Raw genomic sequence first — 12761 nt, forward strand, 5'->3', positions numbered from 1 at the left:
TTATTATTGTGTGGAAGTCTAAGTCTCTTCTTAGGTCTCTCAGGACTTGCTTTATGAATCTGGGTGCTCCTGTATTGGGTGCATATATATTTAGGATAGTTAGTTCTTCTTGCTGAATTGATCCCTTTACCATTATGTAAAGGCCTTCTTTGTCTCTTTTGATCTTTCTTCATTTAAAGTTTGTTTTATCAGAGACTAGGGTTGCAACTGCTGCTTTTTTTTTTTTTTTTTTTTTTTTTTTGCTTTCCATTTGCTTAGTAGATATTCCTCCGTCTCTTTATTTTGAGCCTATGTGTGTCTCTGCATGTGAGATGAGTCTCCTGAATACAGCACACTGATGGCTCTTGGCTCTTTATCCAATTTGCCAGTCTGTGTCTTTAAATTGGGGCATTTAGCCTATATACATTTAAGTTTAATATTGTTAAGTGTGAATTTGATCCTGTCATTATGATGTTAGCTGGCTGTTTTGCCAATTAATTGATGCAGTTTCTTCATAGCATTGATGGTCTTTACAGCTTGGCATGTTTTTGCAGTGGCTGGTACTGGTTGTTCCTTTCCATGTTTACTGCTTCCTTCAGGAACTCTTGTAAGGCAGGCCTGGTGGTGACAAAATCTCTCAGCATTTGGTTGTTTGTAAAGGCTTTTATTTCTCCTTTACTTATGAAGCTTAGTTTGGCTGGATATGAAATTCTGGGTTGAAAATTATTTTCTTTAAGAATGTTGAATATTGGCTCCACTGTCTCCTGGCTTGTAGGGTTTCTGCCGAGTGATCTGCTGTTAGTCTGATTGGCTTCCCATTGTCAGTAACCCGACCTTTCTCTCTGGCTACCCTTAACATTTTGTCTTTCATTTCAACCTTGGTGAATCTGACAATTATTTGTCTTTGGATTGCTCTTCTCAAGGAGTACCTTTGTGGTGTTCTCTGTATTTCCTGAATTTGAATGTTGGCCTGCCTTGCTAGGTTGGGGAAGTTTTCCTGGATAATATCCTGAAGAGTGTTTTCCCACTTGGTTCCACTCACCCCATAACTTTCAGGTACACCAATCAAACATATATTTGGTCTGTTCACATAGTCCCATATTTCTTGGAGGCTTGTTCATTTCTTTTCACTCTTTTTTCTCTAATCTTGTCTTCTTGCTTTATTCATTAATTTGATCTGCAATCACTGATACCCTTTCTTTCACTTGATCGAATCAGCCGTTGAAGCTTGTGCATGCATCATAAAGTTCTCATGTCATGGTTTTCAGCTCCATCCAGTTATTTAAGGTCTTCTCTACACTGTTTATTCTAGTTAGCCATTTGTCTAACCTTTTTTCAAGGTTTTTAGCTTCCTTGTGATGGGTTAGAACATGCTCCTTTAGCTCGGAGAAGTTTGTTATTACCATCCTTCTGAAGCCTACTTCTGTTAACTCATCAAAGTCATTCTCCATTCAGTTTTGCCCTATTACTGGTGAGGAGCTGTAGTCCTCTAGAGGAGAAGAGGTGCTCTGGTTTTTAGAATTTTCAACTTTTCTGCTCTGGTTTCTCCCCATCTTTGTGGTTTTATCTATCTTCGGTCTTTGATGTGGTGACCTATAGATGGGTCCTTTTTGTTGATGTTGATGTTATTCCTTTTGTTAGTTTTTCTTCTGGCAGTCAGATCCCTCAGCTTCAGGTGTTTTGGAGTTTGCTAGAGGTCCACTCCAGACCCTGTTTGCCTGGGTATCACCAGCAGAGGCTGCAGAAAAGCAAATATTGAAGAATAGTAAATATTGCTGCCTGATCCTTCCTCTGGAAGCTTCATACCAGAGGGGCACCTGCCTGTATGATGTGTCTGTCTGTCCCTACTGGGAGGTGTCTCCCAGTTAGGCTACACAGAGGTCAGGGACCCACTTGAGGAGGCAGTCTGTCCATTCTCAGTGCTCAAAGGCTGTGCTGGGAGAACTACTGCTCTCTTCAGAGCTATCAGACAGGGACGTTTAAGTCTGCAGAATTTGTCTGCTGCCTTTTGTTCAGTTATGCCATGACCACAGAGGTGGAATCTATAGCGGCAGTAGGCCTTGCTGAGCTGTGGTGGGCTCCTCTCAGTTTGAGCTTTCCGGTCACTTTGTTTACCTACTCAAGCCTCAGCAATGGCAGACATCCCTGCCCCAACTAGCCTACCACCTCATAGACTGACCTCAGACTGCTGCACTAGCAGTGAGCAAGGCTCCATGGGCATGGGAGCCACCAAACCGGGCACAGGAGAAAATCTTCTTGTCTCCCAATTGCTAAGACCTTGGGAAAAGTGCAGTATTTGGGCAAGAGTGTCCTGTTTTTCCAGGTACAGAGTGTCACAGCTCCCCTTAGTTGGAAAAAGAAATCCCCTGACCCTGTGTATTTCCCAGGTGAGGTGATGCCCTGCCCTGCTTTGGTTTGCCCTCCATGCACTGCTCCCACTGTTCAACCAGTCCCAGTGAGATGAACCAGGTACCTCAGTTGAGAATGCAGAAATCGTCCATCTGCTGCATTGATCATACTGGGAGCTGCAGACCGGAGCTGGTCCTATTCAGCCATCTTGGAACCACCAGATTTTGAATTTTCTTAGAAGAACCAGAGAGAGTTGTTAAAGGGTCTTTAAGCAAGAAAGAAATTTATTAGAATTATCTTATCATTTTGGCTACTGTGTAAAAGGTGTTTATGGATGTGGGGTTAAGAGTAAATATAGTTAAAATAATTAGTTATTGCCAAAGTTCAGGAAGAAATTATAGTGAGTTAAATAATGGTTTCCTAGAGATGGAGAGGGATAATTTCAGAAACAGATCTAGGATTTATAATTGATAGGATTGATAGGATATCTTGTTCCTGTCATGGATCTCTGAGACTGCTACTAAATTATTGTGACCAAATGTTACTATATAACAAATTCTTCAACAGACATAACTGCATAGCTTATTCTATAGATGACTAACATTCTCCATTATGAATACATTGCATTATAACTATGATATTTACTTTAAGAGCACAACCTCTTCTCTTTCCAAGTTCTGAGGGTCAGAATATTGTTGACTCTACAGATTTACTTCAGATATAAATAACTGTTTATTAAAGTTAACAGAATATGTGCAGAGTGGAGAGAACATTCATAACAACCTAGAGGATTCTGAAGAAACCTAATCCCAAACTATACAACCGGCATAACCTCAGCCACTCTCACAGCAATGTAAGCAGGGCCTTTTCTATCATTCATAAAGAGGCTGCCTGGAAACTGTAGTTATGAACCAATCCAGAGATAGCTAAAGATGGCAGCGCAATCAAGTTCAAGAAGCCAAAGTTTATTTTGATACAATATGCTTAAAGGAATATATTAAATTGTGATGATATGATATTTTTTACTTGCAAAAGGAGTGCTTAATAATTTCAGAGGTAGTTGTTTGAACAAGTCAGCAACTTTCTAAATCCAGAACCTTTTAAAAATATTGCAATAGTCTGAATAATTATAACTATGCCATTAAGTGATTCTTCAGTTGAGGACTTTTAAGCATAGAATTGTGGTTAATCAGCCAGGTGCAGTGGTTCACACCTATAATCCCAGCACTTTGGGAGGCCAAGGTGACCAATATGGTGAAACCTCATTTCTACTAAAAACACAAAAATTAACTGGGCATGGTGGTGGGTGCCTGTAGTCCCAGACACTCGGGAGGCTGAGGCAGGAGAATCACGTGAACCTGGGAACCTGGGAGGTTCACCTGCAGTGAGCCTAGGTCATGCCATTGCACTCCAGCCTGGCAACAGAGCGAGACTGTCTCAAAAAAGAAAAAAAGAAAAGAATTGTGGTTGTTCTTTTCCTTCAAGTAATTTCCAGACTTTGCTATTTTATACACTTAATAGTTGATTTCAGCTAATGCAGACTGAAACAAAAATGAACTATGAACAGGATGCTGTGGCATCATGACTTCCATAATCCAGCATTTCACAGGTGCTTGCTCAGGGCTGATCCTGGGTGTTGACAACATCAAATAGATAACAGATATCTTTCTGTCAAACAGTATTTTAATTCCTTCTCAATTATTGTCATACATTATGTCTATACTAATAAGTTTTTTTTATTATTATACTTTAAGTTCTAGGGTGCATGTGCACAGCGTACAGGTTTGTTATATATGTATACATTTGCCATGTTGGTGTGCTGCACCCATTAACTCATTTACATTAGGCATATCTCCCAATGCTATTCCTCCTCCTTCCCCATACCCCACGACAGGCCCCAGTGTGTGATGTTCCCCTTCCTGTGTTCTCATTGTTCAATTCAGCAAACTATTGCAAGGACAAAAAACCCAACACCGCATGTTCTCACTATACTAATAGTTTTTAATAGCTTAAAATAAGTTTACATGTGTAAGTTTTGGCTTCCGAAACTAGTCTGTAATTTCCTTGAAATCATATGCTTTTATATTCACAATCACTTGCTTTGCAGCAGTAGATGTTCAATAACATTGTACAAAATATGGTGCTATATATTCTTGTTAGTACCTGACCAACTTGTTAAGTGGCATTGCATCATTCCTAGACCATGCCTTAAAAGTGCCATTCCAGCATCATTTAAGAGGCTTCATTTTACATTATTTTTTGCATAAAATTCCCTCCCCGGTGTTGCCTGCTTTATAGCAAGTTTGCAATTTAAAGGGGTAGGATTAAGTTTCTCACCCAAACCAAGAGAAGATAAAAATACAGGGAAAGATACTTGTGTGGAAACGTAACTAGTATAACTAAGAATGAGACATCTGTATCACAGCCAGCAATGTCAGTCATTCAAAATTAAGCCTTTACAATTTACTTCTCTTACTTTAAGGAAGAAGCTGACAGAAGCTTATCCAAAGAAATTCTGAAGATATTTTTAAATGGCAAAACAATTATAGAAGGCATTTTTTTCTAACAATATTTAAATTATAAAAAATAGCAGGTCCTCCAATTAGCACTATAGTGGCTGTATTTACACAGGAAGAGCAAAGCAGAAAGCCATTATTTCAAAACACCAGCAAAATTAAATAACTCTGTGGTTGACAAAAGAGTAAGGATTGTTTTTAGCATCTATACACTTATCTATCATTTACCTATGTGAAGTCAATCTTTATTGGGATTTCATCTATCTCCTAGGGCTGCAGTTAAAGGACAAAATCTAGAAATGCCATTCATGACCTGGATTCTGCCATGCTAAATCTGAATAAAAATATTCATTTTCTTAATAACATTTTCTTTTTTGTGGGAATGCTTTAAGCCTTTTTAAAAATCATTCTTTACTTCTTGGCATGTGCATTTTCTCAGAAGAATAACTTAAGCATATCAAGTAAGTAAAAGACATAAGGCCCCATAGAAGAAGGCAAATTTAATACGAGATCATAAACAGAAGAGTAAGTGAAGTCAGCTCCAGTACTCTGTACCACTCACCAACCATGTATTGAAAGATCTAAGTAAGTCTCAGGACTTGTGTGTACACAGTGAAACAAGTTTAAGTAATGAGTGTAATGCCCAATAATGATATTGCTGAGAAAATATGAATAAAGTATGAAGGATGTTTAACAGTTTAAAGGAATCTTTGCCTGTGTGTTTGATCTCTTACCAACATACATGTACCCACCCTCAATCACTTGAATGGTAGAAGAACACCAATTTTTAGTATCTTGATACGTATATAAGTTATTTCTTGTTTTCACATCTAGCATCACATTGAAGCTGCCCTATTGTTTCTCCTTGACATTCAAGATACTTGTAAAATGAACCCATCACAAAATTAAATATAAGCTATATGACTACAGTCAGAATATCTTTTTATTGGCATAAAAGCTAGGTACATGCTGACACTTGTAAAATCGTGCAGTTAGCAAACTCTGGGTCACCTGGCTGTGCATAACACAAAGAAAAGGTCTCATGGCATTATGAATAGATGCTGCCCTTTCCTACCTTGCAGATACCCCACTTGTTTTGTTTTTGTTTTTTTTTTTTAGCTCAACTGCAATTAACTTCTACTTTTCTCTTTGTGAAACATATGGCAGATTCTAAAATATTTTACCATCCTACATAGGAAATAAATGGCAATCCGTCATTTTTGGCACCTACGTCTTTTCATTCTCTCTGACTTGAAGGAAATGGTTGAAGATGAACACAGGAGGTATGGCACATCAAAATTGGAAATTTATAGCACGCCTGGTCCTTTCCCAGAGTGGGGATCTACTGAAAGTATTTCTATGAAAATCCACAGTGACTCTCTTTGTTAAACTCACCACTTTAATCCCCAAGAGATCTATTTTACTGCTTTCAAGAGCACTACAGTTAGAATGAACTGAATGTGGATTATCTTGCTTATAAGGTTTTTGACATTAGAATTCCACTGTTATCTTGCTGTAGCTTTCTCATTGATTAGGATCTTGATATTACAAAATTGTATGATCTTCCTTTTATTGGGATAAATTTCAAACTTCTTAGCCTACATTTAAGCCCTTTCACTATGATCCCAGTTTGCTTTACTAATCTCATCTTTATTCTCTCCACCTTTCTAAACTTCTTCCATTTTCTTAACATTTTATGCTTTTATATACCCCTATGTCTTAGCCCAAGTTGTATAGAACCCTCTCAACATGGCGTCTTACAGTGAAGCCTCTGGTACTAAAGGGTCTAGAGTTAAGACCCAATTCAGGATAGAGAAGGATGGGAAAGTCATGAGCATATCCTTCTCCAACCCCAAACAAAGGTTGTCATCTCCAGTTTACATCCTTATTGGATAGGATTCTGAAAGCATTCCAAACATAAACACCTCTCTCACTGGCACCTGCACAGAAAGTTTCCTTGAAATTTGAGGCAATATTGATATTCCTTGTTAATAATAATGTTAGTAATAATAATGATAATGACCGTCTCATCACAGCTGCATTTATTAAACAGCCAGTATGTGAAAGTCATTGATATAGATGTTTTACATGCATTATTGCTTATATTCACATCTTAACAAGTAAACATGCTCCCATCCCATCCTTAAGTCTTCCTGTCTGAATAAAATAATCTACAATCCACTAAGTTCTTCAACCTCGAAACCACAAATTATCTTTGATTCTTTCCTTTGCTTCATGACTCATAGCCATTCAGTAACCTAGCCTATTGTTCCTGGCTTCAAAATGTATTTTACATCTACTTCCTTCTGTCTCCAGTGCTACTACCCTAGTCCAGGCTACCAGTATCTTTAGATTGGAATACAGAAATAAAGAAACCAGTAAAACCAAATTCTACTAAATACAATATGATATCCTGCATTGCATCCTGAAACAGGAAAAAAAAAAAAAAGTGCCAGGCGCGGTGGCTCAAGCCTGTAATCCCAGCACTTTGGGAGGCCGAGATGGGCGGATCACGAGATCAGGAGATCGAGACCATCCTGGCTAACACGGTGAAAACCCGTCTCTACTAAAAAAAAAAAAAAAAAGAGAGACAGAGAGAGAGAGAGAAACGTGCTGACAACTATAAATCCTATAGTTTAGCTAATGGTATTGTATCGTTGTCAATTTCTTAGTTTTTACAAACGTATCATCTTTATATGAGTTAATAACATTGGGGGATCCTGGAGACTGGTTGAAAGGCATGTAGACAACTCTGTATTATCTTTGCCCATTTCTTTACATATAAAATTATTAATAATATAATTCTGACTATATGTCTTAAAAGATTTTGACAAAGCAGAAACATTAAAACAACCTGTTCCAGATTATGTAGGCATTAATGGCTGAACAGCAACTCTTCAGATATAACAGGATTCATTATCTTTTTTTTTTTTTTTGAGACCGAGTCTCACTCTCTCACCCAAGCTGGAATGCAGTGGCACAATCTCGGCTCACAGCAACCTCAGCCTCTCGGTTTAAGCGATTCACCTGCCTCAGCCTCTCCAGTAGCAGAGATTACAGAAGCGCACCACCACGCCCAGCTAATTTTTGTATTTTTAGTGGACACTGGGTTTCACCATGTGACCCAGGCTGGTCTTGAAATCCTGTACTCATGATCTGCCAACCTCAACCTCCCAAAGTGCTGAGATTACAGGCATGAGCCACTGCGCCCTGCCAGGATTCGTTGTCTCTCAAGCATAACATTTACTGAGTGCTCTATGTGATGAATTCAGCACTTAGCAAGACTAAGCCAGAGTTCTAAACTTTGCAGATATCCCATTCATGACATAAATTTGATCTGATTCAAAACTCCTAGAAGCTAATGACATTAAACGTAAACATGGATACATGCAAAATTTGTTATCACTTTGCTCAATTGTTTATCAACCTTTTTAATAGAAACTGTTTTGCAAATCTGCACATTCAAGGAACCCCTGCATTTACATATACATAGCCATAACAATTTTAGTTAGTTTCAAATTCAGTTGAAACTTTTCCTAAAACACAACTTTAAGGCCTCTACCACATACACATAATAAGAAACAAAGAATCTAGCTCAAACGGGTGCGGTGGCTCAAGCCTGTAATCCCAGTACTTTGGGAGGCCGAGGCGGGCAGGTCACGAGGTCAAGAGATCGAGACCATTCTGGCCAACATGGTGAAACCCCAACTCTACTAAAAAGTACAAAAATTAGCTGGGCGTGGTGGCGGGCGCCTGTAGTCCCAGCTACTCGGGAGACTGAGGCAGAAGAATTGCTTGAACCCGGGAGGCAGAGGTTACTGTGAGCGGGGATCACGCTACTGCACTCCAGCCTGGGGACACAGCGAGACTCCATCTCAAAAAAAAAAAAAAAAAAAAAAAAAAAAAAAAGAAATCTAGCTCATTTTTGGTATTATTAATATTTAGAAGTGTCTCCAAATTTTAGATCACAGTCTAAAATATTCTAAGGTAACAATTCTCAAAGAGTTGTTTTATTACATTCATGATTACATGAAGAAAACAACCTGATTTAGTTATTATTGTGTCTATGCCTAATTTTTAATGTCAAAATTATTGTATCTATGCCTATTTTTAATATCAAAATTCTGAATGAAAATTTAAAATATCAGTAACTCAATATGCAAAAATTATTCTCTCTAATTTCATATATCAAACACCCCATGACTTACTTTAGTTTCACATGTTGTTGTTTTTTGTTTTTTTGTTTTTCCTTCGAATATATCCACAAGCAAAGCTGGGGGATATTCAGGAGTCCTATCCACAGTGTATATCATCATTTTAAATCAGATTGAAATAATTTGAAAGTGAAAAATTTTCAAACAGTCAGCAAAGTACATAATGTGTGAGTATGTTGAAGCAGTGTGTGTGTTGGTTGGGGATAAATGCATTGGGAGAAGAGAAAAGAAGCTGATTATGACTGAACATATTATACATATCAAGGCTGTTGAACCACCTCTTTCCCATAAAATTTCCTTATGACCCATTCTCTCAAACAGGAAATGTCACACTCATACACTCTACTGTCACTAGCTAAGATATGGGCCTGGGGAAATCAATTAGTTGCTAAACTCACTTTATTTGCTAGGCTATACTCAGTTGCTATATTTATATGTAATTAGGTATTTTCCATTATCTGTGTACTCTCAGGAAATCTTTATCAATATCAACCTCAACTAATATGCCAGGAGAGTAATAACAGGCCTTCTATGCCTTTAGCTACAATTCATTTTTAAAGGTTTGAGATATTGCAGGGTCTGAAATTTTCTTAAGGTATGAGTAAAGGTCTTCCTGTGAGGTTATTGAAATAGTCAGTACTGCCTTCATCATGATATCTTACAGAGTTTGAGACTCAAAAGGGTAAACCTGAAGAATTGTCATTAGCAGAGGTTCCATTTTCTTAATATAGATCTTCATCGTTCCCTTTCTTATGAAGCGGTAGTTGGGTTATGAAGACATCCCTCTGCAGTTTAGCCCTTATTCCACGCATGCTAGAGTGTGGTAGATAACTGGAACTATTGAAAAACCAAACTGAATCATCATAGTTCTACTCATTTTGGTATCCTGCATCTGTTTTCATATGGGAAACTGGGTATTTAGCAGTGAGACCTATTATCTGTGGTTATCTGTGAGATTCTTTATTCGACTTAGCTTTTTATTCAACCATAGTAGCGTTATTGGGAAAATGTAGACAAAAGGATGAGATTACGGGCTACAGTAGTATTTTTTCTGTCTAGTTTTCACTTCACTTGATAATAGCAGGAGGCAGAGGCAATCTAATCCCTTTAGTAAGCACTTTAAAGAGAATCATGGTTGTTGAATTTTTATTTTTCTATTCCTCATTTGTTTTTGGCAAGTTGGTCTTTTAAGATAGGAGCATAATTCATGCAAAATATTGACTCTGAGTGGAATATGCATATCATAGGAGATCATCAACTACTTCAAACAACTCTGATCATATTATAATCAGAATTGTAAATGATCAAACAAAAAAGAACATTTTAATATGCAGTGCAAATGTCTTTTTATGTTTCTTAGATAATAGTAATTTATATTGCTGTAATAAAACTTAAGCCTGACTGTGAACATGTTCAAGACATGGAAAAGCTTTTCCTGGAAGTTATCATCACCAGAAATACTCTCAGTCCAACACAGTTAATTATTCAGAAAAATTCACGTTAAAAGGTGTACTGACTTTTACAGGGGTTAAGATATGAAACTTAATTTATGTCTCATGTTCATATCTTTTGTATGTTGTATATTAACCTTTTTATATTTTGTCATAACATTTTTATTAATGAAAATAGTAATGAAATTTTGTAGCATATTGGTACACATATCTATATGTATATACATATTTTTTTACTTTACAATTCCAATATATTACATCATCCTAAGTGATCATATTTTAGATGTCAATTTTATACAAACCTATTTTATGTCTGAAGAATGTATTAGCCCTGCATCCCTGATTCTATTGACAAGAAAAATATTCCTAGGTCACATTCTAAGACATACTGGCCTACAAGCCATTAATTTCTTTGACAATAGTTTGAAATTTTGCAATGCCTTTAACACAGTACTTTTGCAAAATAACTTCTAAAATAATTGAATTAGAATCTAAATGCATTTAAAATGAAAATATGAAGTTTAGGATTATTTTTTCCCTAATAAGATTAGAATTCAAACATAAGTGTATTTCAAGGACAATATAAAATGATGATGTAGATATATAATGTCAACACAAAGTCAAACATTCAAGACAACTAAGGTGTGGGACTAAAATGCCAAACTTTCAGACCCAAAAAGCACTCTGAATTTTTACATAGATATTCATATCTTTAATAAAAATATTTACCTTCAGTTTATTGTATAAAGTATGTCTTTGTTCTTATAATTGCCTTAAATATTTCTTTTTGGGTTAAATTTACCATCAATTAAACTCTGATTGATTATTATATATTTTCAGTAAGCTAGAAGTGAATGTGATCATAGCATTTCAAGAATCAAAGTTTGATAAGAATAAGATACATTTTCTTCTCTTTGTAAGCCCTCACATTACCTAAGTGAAAATGTAGTTTGACATGCGTTAAAATTTGGATCCTACGAGGCAGAAATATATTTCATATATTAATATGTATGAGTATCTCTGCAATCTTTTGTTCATAATCTAATTACACCTCACCTTTGTCCACAACAGAGTTAGAACTGAAGGGAATATAGCTAGTCAAATCCTGACACTCCAAGTGTGAATTCTTATACATTTGTCTTGTATAGAACACATAAAAAGGTATTTAAACTGCTCTTCTTTTTAAAGGAAGGCAATATGTATAATACTTTTATGTATTTTTTTAATAAAAAATACATAATAATTTTAATCTTGGCTGGATTAACATTCTAGTAAATGTTTTATTTTAATAATCTTGGCTGGATTAACATTCTAGTAAAATTTGGAGTGAAGTGGTAGAACCTGTTGTTAAGCAATGGTAACAAAGAAGACATCAATAGAGCCCATTAAATTATTGCTCTTATTTGTAAACATTTAAGGAAATGAGCAAAAGCTTCCTAACACCGCATCTGCATAGTATTGGTCATGCTCCTTTCTCTGCTTTGTCTACTGCTGAGGAGCATATGAATACATTTTATAGCTACTCCTCTCCCGCCCTCCTTTCCTTCCTTCCTTCCTTCCTTCCTTCCTTCCTTCCTTCTTTCCTTCCTTCCTTCCTTCCTTCCTTCCTTCCTTCCTTCCTTCCTTCCTTCCTTCCTTCTTTCCTTCCTTCCCTCCTCCTTTTTTGCCCTAGTTTCTCCTTGGAGATATGCTCGTATTACTCATTTTCCTCTGCCTTCTTTAGTCAGCATGTATATTGCTTATTTAGTCAGCATGTATATTTCCAATAAACAAATTTAAGAAAAGTAAAAGAAGTTATTTCTCATACTGTAACATTTCTTACCACCTCTCTTACTCTTACACTCCAAACTCTATTCCTTTTCATCATTTCTCTAGGTTACATACACAGCACTTTCAACTTTTGCAAGAATCTATAGCCCACACATATCTAAAACTCCGTCCATTCATTTATTCAACAAATATTTATTTAGTGTTTATTGTTACCCAGGCTCTGTGTTGGAAATAATGGGAAGAAAGGTAGTGATGTGGTTATTCCAGAAACAGGATAAGATTCATGAAACTCAGAAGTTTGATCAGAACGTATTGCCCATACCCGTGCAAAATATGGTCCTAGACACTGGGCTACAAAAGATTGAAGACAATCTGTGCTCTCAAGTGCTTACAATATAATTGAAAAGCCAGAATTCTTGGCACTGATAGGCGAAATGACTGAAGGACACTTAGGGTAAAATATTCCAACATACTCAAATCAG

General features: G+C 36.7%; 1 protein-coding gene across 1 annotated transcript in view; it reads right to left on the reverse strand.

The window, feature by feature from the left end:
- Window positions 1–1126: 1126 nt before the first annotated feature.
- LOC102128510 (uncharacterized) overlaps window positions 1127–12761 on the reverse strand; it is a 29045-nt gene continuing 17410 nt past the window's right edge. Inside the window, exons 2-3 of the mRNA XM_065540140.2 lie at window positions 2453–2561; window positions 1127–1717 (exon numbers count right to left, since the gene is read on the reverse strand). Coding sequence (XP_065396212.1) covers window positions 2524–2561 — 38 coding nt within the window. The 3' untranslated portion in view covers window positions 1127–1717; window positions 2453–2523. The remainder of the gene's footprint in view (window positions 1718–2452; window positions 2562–12761) is intronic.

This window comes from Macaca fascicularis, chromosome 2 (genome assembly GCF_037993035.2).
Source record: "Macaca fascicularis isolate 582-1 chromosome 2, T2T-MFA8v1.1".
Lineage (NCBI taxonomy): Eukaryota > Metazoa > Chordata > Mammalia > Primates > Cercopithecidae > Macaca > Macaca fascicularis.